The sequence below is a fragment of the Colletotrichum tamarilloi genome (genome assembly GCF_030869305.1).
Source record: "Colletotrichum tamarilloi strain Tom-12 chromosome Unknown Scaffold_29.1, whole genome shotgun sequence".
Classification (NCBI taxonomy): domain Eukaryota; kingdom Fungi; phylum Ascomycota; class Sordariomycetes; order Glomerellales; family Glomerellaceae; genus Colletotrichum; species Colletotrichum tamarilloi.
Window position 1 is genome coordinate 141883 of NW_026849412.1, and position 6917 is coordinate 148799.

The following is a 6917-nucleotide window of genomic DNA, read 5'->3' on the forward strand; positions in this document are numbered from 1 at the left end:
CGTTGATAGTAGTACCAGCCCAAAGAGGCGCTTGTCTTCCCCAACATTGGTATATAGAAAGTCCACACATATTGCTTATCAGCTCGGACTTCACTTCTAGCCTGCCCAGTGAACCTTTGCCCCTCCTATTGTGAAAAAGGGAAGCCCGAAAGAAGCCTGCCAAGCCCACCTCTCATCCCGTCACACCCCAAGCCATGCCCGTACCAAAGCCGACAAACCGGACCCCGGTCTCCAACCCCGTCCCCTCCTTCTGGAACGCCGCCCCCCGCCCCCTCGACGACCACCGCACCACCCAGGACCTCCCCGCCGCGAGCGACATCGTCATCGTCGGCGCCGGCTTCGCGGGCGTCGCCACGGCCTACCACATCCTCAAGGACAACCCATCCCCGCCGTCCATCACCATCCTCGAGGCCAGGAAGGTGTGTTCCGGCGCTTCGGGTCGCAACGGCGGGCACGTCAAGCCCGACACGTATTTCCAGGTGCCAAAGTACACCAAGCTCTTTGGTCCCGAGCAGGCGGCCAAGTTGGCTGCGTTTGAAGCCTCGAATGTGTATGCCGTCAAGGAGCTCGTGGAGAGCGAGGGCTTGGATTGCGACTTTCACTTGACAAGGGCGGTGGATGTGTATCTTGATCCGGAGCATGCCAAGGAGACTGAGGCTGCGTATCGGGAATTAGTGAAGGCGGGGGTCGTGAATATGAAGGATGTTGCTTTCACTCCAAAGAAGGATGCTGAAAGGGTAAGTCTATTCCCCCCCCAACATCGATGATGAGAGATATAGACTAATCATCCAAACACAGGTCTCAGGAGTCAAGGGCGCTCAATGCGCCTTCTCTTTCACAGCAGCACATCTATGGCCAGCAAAAATGGTCCACCAGCTACTAGACCGCCTCCTCAAAAAGGGGTTGAACCTGCAAGCCAACACGCCAGTAACATCGATCTCATCAACGCCCGACGCCGCCGGCCGCTGGACAATCCAGACCCCGCGCGGCGCCATCAGCGCCGGCACAGTCGTCGTAGCCACAAACGGCTACACAGCTCAAGTCCTCCCGCAATACGAAGACCGCATAGTCCCCGTCCGCGGCCTCTGCAGCCGCATCACCACCCCGGGGGGCCCCAACAGCCCGCACCTGGTCAACACGTACGGCATCCGCTTCGACGCGCGAAACAACGACTACCTCATCCCCCGGGCGGACGGGAGCATCGTCGTCGGCGGCGCGCGGCAGATGTTTTGGCATAAGCGCGGCGAGTGGTTCGACAACGTCCGGGACGACGAGCTAGTGAAGGGCGCGTCGCCGTACTTTGACGGGTACATGCAGAGGCACTTCCGCGGGTGGGAGGAGAGCGGCGCGACGACGGAGAGGGTGTGGACGGGCATCATGGGGTACAGCTCCGATTTCATGCCGCACCTGGGTGGTGTGCCTGGGAAGCCGGGGCAGTACATCATTGCCGGGTTTTCTGGTCACGGCATGCCGGAGATTCTGCTCTCGAGTAAAGGCGTGGCGGCCATGATTCGCGATGGGGCTTCATTTGAGAGCACGGGGCTGCCGAGGATCATGGAGACGTCGAGGGCGAGGATCGAGAGGATCGATAGCCCGCTCGAGGACGGACTCAAGTCTTTGTGGGAGGATGATGTGAAGGCGAAGCTTTGAAGGGGATACGGGCCACGACTCTAACTAATATGACGATAAGTCAATAAGAGACTGGTCTACTCTGTACAATAATACAACCTCGAATCCTCGAGCTCGAGAAACCTCTTGTTCCTTGCTTTTCCCCCTCGTAAGAGCTTTCTCTATGTCAGCGAATGCATCACTCAACATCGACTGTCTACCTATAGTTTGAATTGGAGTCTTCTAAAGTGAACGAGTCTAGAACACAGTCAGATGCCGCACCACGAGTCAAGGCAACTCCAGAATCTGGGTTCCTGGGTTTGTGCTCCATGCAACATTTCGGCTCCGACCAGGATATAGCCGGCTTCCCCGCGTCTTGGTCACCAAAAAAACAGCGGGTCCGCTCCCCTCCGACCCCGCCGCCGACCGCGGCGCTGGAGGTTTCGCCGAACTTCTGCCTCCCCGACCCCCTCCCCTTCTGGCCTTCTGGGAAATGGGGCGCGCGAAGGACTCAGGTAGTAGACGCAGCCGGAGAGTCAGCGCCAGCAGGCCTATCTTAGCTCCCCTCACACACAAACTCGGAACAACCACTCTCATTCACTCACTCACTCATCCCTTTATCCACCCGCATACCTTGCCCACTCCCAATTCCGAGGAATTTGCAAGGGCATTGAGAGACAGGAACCAGACCTTCCTTTCTGAACACGGGCTTCCTTCGTTACGGGGGGGTCACTTGGGAAACACTTTCCGCGGAGAGCCTAGACGAACCTCCCTACACACAAAAAAGACCAAGCCAGAGACACAGAGGGACAAACATAGACAGAGAGAGTCCTCCACCACCGGCCCGGGTCCTCGCCTGGCCCTGTTGATCGGCACAGTCCGCTGCTGCCGCCCTCTCTCGCTATCTACTACGGTCCCCTTATCGGCTATTGCGACTCCAAGAAGAAGTTGTAAATGGATCCCGAGGACGGCTTGCGCCTGCAACGACATAAGCAGCGTCGCGTAGCGGATAAGGAGCGGAAGAGGGCAGTTCGAGCGTATGATGAAGCCCATTTCTTTTGTTTTGTTTTTCCTCCCACGTTCCTGTCCAGTCACATTTTCAATACTAGTTACTCGGTCCAATTGATGTGCGGGAACCTCCCTCATGCTGACGCGACCAAGCTGTGACGGATGTCGGCGACTCAAGGAAAAATGCGACGGAGGAGTCCCTTGCCGCCGGTGCACCCGTCTGCGCCGGCAGTGCGAGTTCCTCACGCCCACGACGAGAGATGAGCCCGGATCGGAAAACTCGACAAGGTGAGAACCTATAGACCTCTTACTTCTCTATACCCATGTCCTTCCCCAAACGTAGCACTGTTATAAGATTCCTCAATGCGATATCTCATGCTTTTCTTTCCCTTGGGTTCTTTGCACCAATGTAAAACATCTGGCTGACAAAAGGGCCATATCGGCGGGTATAATAATGATAGACCCCGCCACTCGCAACATCATGAAGACGCTCAGTTGAGCCAGAGAATGTCCTACATGGAGCGGCTCCTGGCGCACTACACCGGCAAGAGCACCCTTGACGCCGAGACTCTAAAGACCTTGGCCGAGTCCGTGGAGAAGATGAAGTCGCCTGCTGGACGACCGCGCACCGGCCCGGAGGGCGCGGTGACCGGGGCCGGCGGCGGTGCTGGTGCTGGCGGTGGAGCGGATGTCGCCATGGAGCCGGACGTCGGCGCCGAGGCAGAGGTGCAATCGCAGAGCTCCGACTCTTTCAAGGTTGACGAGATAACGGTTCAGCCTCTGGAGAACAACATCACACGTAAGGCGGGCCCTATCTCTCTTCCCTTTCCCCTTCTCCTCCCTTCCCCCTGCTCTACCCTTCCCTCTTCCCCGGACCCTCAACAGGCTCGGCTCTAGCATCCCGAAGGACCTCTCCCCGTAGACCGCCATGTTGACCTCCGAGCAGATTACTCCGGCGAGTTCTCACACTGGAACTTCTCCATGCGGATAAAGCAATGGATCGAACAGTGTGTAAACGTAAGCATGCACGCCCTTTCACCTCAACCAAGTCGGCATCGCTGACCCCCCTTCTCATAGGACGCCCCGGATGGTCCAAAGACACAGTTCAAAGAATACTACCGCCCAGAAGAACTCCAGTCCCCCTCCAACACAGTAGCCTCCCTCTCCTCCCTCCCGCCCCGCTACGTCGCAGACTTCCTCGTCCAGGCCTTCTTCAATCATGCCGAGACGAGCTATTTTTACGTCGAGCGTCACTGGCTCATGGACAGGCTCGACCTCGTCTACGAGAACTCGGCCTCCCTGACGCGCCGCGACGTCGGCACCGTCTGCATGATCCTCATCATCTTCGCCATCGGTACGCAGTACGCCTACCTCGACTCCCGGAACGAGAGGGGCGGCCCACCCAGCGCCGCCGCCGACTCGAGCCCCTTTTCGGAGGACACCATCGGCATAATGTTCTATCAGCAGGCGTGCCGGCTGGTCCCCGACGTGATTACCATATCGTCGCTGGAGAGCGTTCAGGCGTGTTTGCTCATCGGCCTCTATACGTTACCACTCGACGCCTCGGGGCTGTCGTACGTTTACTTGAACCTGGCGGTCAAGCTCGCAATCCAGAATGGTATGCACCGGAAGCATCCCGGGGCCGCCATTGACCCTGTCATTCGTGAAACGAGGAACCGTGTTTGGTGGACGGCCTACACAACGGAAAAGTGAGTACACTTCACTTTTGTCACGAGCCACTTATTCCTTCTCACATATTGACTTCATCTCCCAGGCGAATCGGCATATTCCACGGCCGGCCAGTATCCATCGCAGCAAGCGACGTCGACGCCGAACTCCCAGTCGACAGGCCAGAAATCTGGCCCGGTTCAGCGCCGCCAAATACGGCACACATGCTAGCAACCCTCCAGCTCAACAACGCCCTCAGCAGAATAGCTCACCAAATGTCAGTCGCCCCCTGTCTCCGCTCTCTTCTTTGCACCTCCTTGTTCTCCCTCATCTCACTAACATTCACCTCACAAGATCCCTCTTCAAAACTTTTGAAAAGAACGAAATCCCAGAAGGCATGGCCAAGCTCGTCGAGATGAAGGCCCAACTCCACAACTGGTGGAACAGCCTCCCAGAACCAACCTTTATCAAGGACCCGACCACCGGCCCCGCCGTCTTCCGCCCGACAATGCACCTGAGGCTAGAATACTGCCTCGTCCGCATGTTCGCCGGCCGCCCCTTCATCTTCCCCCGCGAATCGGCCCACCGCGGCAGCACAGCAAGCTCCTCCGGATCCCCCGCGGACTCCGTCGCCGTCACCGTAGTCGCAGGCGGCGGCGGTCCCTCCTCCGGTGGTGCCGGTGCCGGCCGCGCCACGACAAGCAGCTCAACCAGCAAGACAACACACCCGCGCGCCGTCCTCGTAGCAGACTGCGTCGACGCCGCCCTCCTCGTCGTAGAGACCTGCCGCCTCCTCCGCAACACAGTCGGCCTCGCCCGCGCCTCGTACACGGAATTCTCCTCGTGCCGCGCCGCCCTGCTCGTCATCATCACGCAGTGCCTCCAGAAGAAGACGGACCGCCTCCGCGACGCTCTCAGAGAAGGCATGGCGATGCTGAGGGAGATGTCGGCGGGTGGGGAGTCGGCGAAATCGGAAATGTCTCTCATCGAGGCTTTTGAGCGCGCGATTTCGAGGCTGGATATGGCGGACGAGAGTAATGGTGGCGGGGCCGGCGCTGGTGGTGGCGCATCCGGGGTGAAGGAATCTGATTATGCGAGGTTTAAAAAGTGGGAGATGTTGTGGAAGACGGATACGCCTGCGCAGGGCCACGGCCAGGGTGGTGATGCGAGAAGCGAGAGGGACGGACTTGATGGCGCGGGGCTACCGATTCCGCCGCATCCTGCGGGCATATGGCGTGGTGGAGGACACGGGCACTCTAGTGGCGGAGGAGGACATGTTCCTCCCGGCGCGGGGAGGCAGGGCACGGCGTCATTGCCGCCGGCGATGCCGTTTTTCGGGCTCGATGGGAGTCTATCGCCTATGCCGCCTGCGCTCGACGAGTTCTCGGCCATGTTCGGGAACGGATACGTGCCGGGTTTTGAAGGTATGGGCGGAAGTGTAAACGGGAATTGGATGGGTCTTTGAGTTCAGGATGGAGGAAACTTTGAAAGAAAAAGGAGCCAGTCGATTGAGACATTGCCTACTTCACGGCCGGCAGAATATGGCGTTTGCTTGTCTCTGTTTACCTACTTGGATGTGAAGATATCTTTACATCGGTCATACCTTCCACAAGGTCATACCTTCCCGTACCTTCCGTAAGAACCCGTTATACCCCCCCTCAAGTCCATTCCTGTCACCAGCCAGCAGGCGCCCCTTTGGGGGTCAGGTCAAAACTGGCTGGGTGGTGGAGTGGTTGAAGTCCACGAACAGCCTAATCGGTGAAGGCGAAGAGGTCCCGTGTTCGAGTCCCAGCATGTGCGCCAGAGATGTAGCCCCCGTTCGCCACCGGGGGGGTGAACTCTTTTGCTTTTTGGTATCATCAAGGAGTGAGTAGGTAGGTAGTCACCTTAGGACAGGACGAAGAATAAATAGACTACGTTCTGAAACAAGACACGATGATGTTACTGGGTGTCTGAACTTGATGAATATTGTTTGATGTGAAGTAAAAGGCCCGGAAGGAGTGGGTGACCGATTTACTGGAAAGCTGTCGCTGGGATGCCTCACCATTTTAAACGAGGAAGAAAGCTACATTATCATCAAGAGGCGGTGTATATATGCAATGAAAGTGGTCTGACTACCACACTGACCCCTCAGATATGGCCTCATGGCCGAACTCCTGTGCAGGAGACCCATTCAGGCAGAATCACAAAGCCAAGGAGTAACAACGGAACACGGAGTAAAGGAGAGAGAAGTCTGCTCATGTAAGAAGCTCGATAGCTCTGTATGATAATCTGCAGAATGATCTTCTTGGGAGCTGGACTTGGTGGCATCGGACAGACTCAGGGCTTTTGCCGCCCGCATAGACTTCAAACTTGTTATAATAGCAGAATATTTGAGCACCGGTAGCACTTGTTCGCATACTACTGAATAACATCACGAGTGTGGTCTTTTTTGTATAGTAAACATGAGAGAACTTCAACATACAAGACTTAATACCATGCAATATGAGCGTCTTGGCTGAGAACTACAATAACAAAACCAAAGGGTCATTATCGCCACAAAAGTAAAAACACAGCAAACCATTTCATTGCCTCGTCCAACATATCTTCTCTCCAGTCAGCCGTCTGACACAATCGACTCACCCCAAACCCCC

General features: G+C 56.9%; 2 protein-coding genes across 2 annotated transcripts; both read left to right on the forward strand.

The window, feature by feature from the left end:
• Positions 1 to 194: 194 nt before the first annotated feature.
• On the forward strand, positions 195 to 1650 carry CTAM01_08374 (FAD dependent oxidoreductase superfamily protein; the record flags this gene model as incomplete). Its single annotated transcript, XM_060524394.1, has 2 exons — positions 195 to 737; positions 799 to 1650. The coding sequence occupies 2 exons, from the start codon at positions 195 to 197 to the stop codon at positions 1648 to 1650; spliced, it is 1395 nt and encodes a 464-aa protein (XP_060380907.1).
• A 912-nt stretch (positions 1651 to 2562) lies between these two features.
• On the forward strand, positions 2563 to 5749 carry CTAM01_08375 (fungal specific transcription factor domain-containing protein; the record flags this gene model as incomplete). The annotated part of the gene is made up of 7 exons (XM_060524395.1): positions 2563 to 2698; positions 2770 to 2834; positions 3049 to 3415; positions 3563 to 3633; positions 3694 to 4325; positions 4391 to 4561; positions 4639 to 5749. 7 exons carry the CDS (start codon positions 2563 to 2565, stop codon positions 5747 to 5749), a joined length of 2553 nt encoding a protein of 850 aa, XP_060380908.1.
• Positions 5750 to 6917: the final 1168 nt, after the last annotated feature.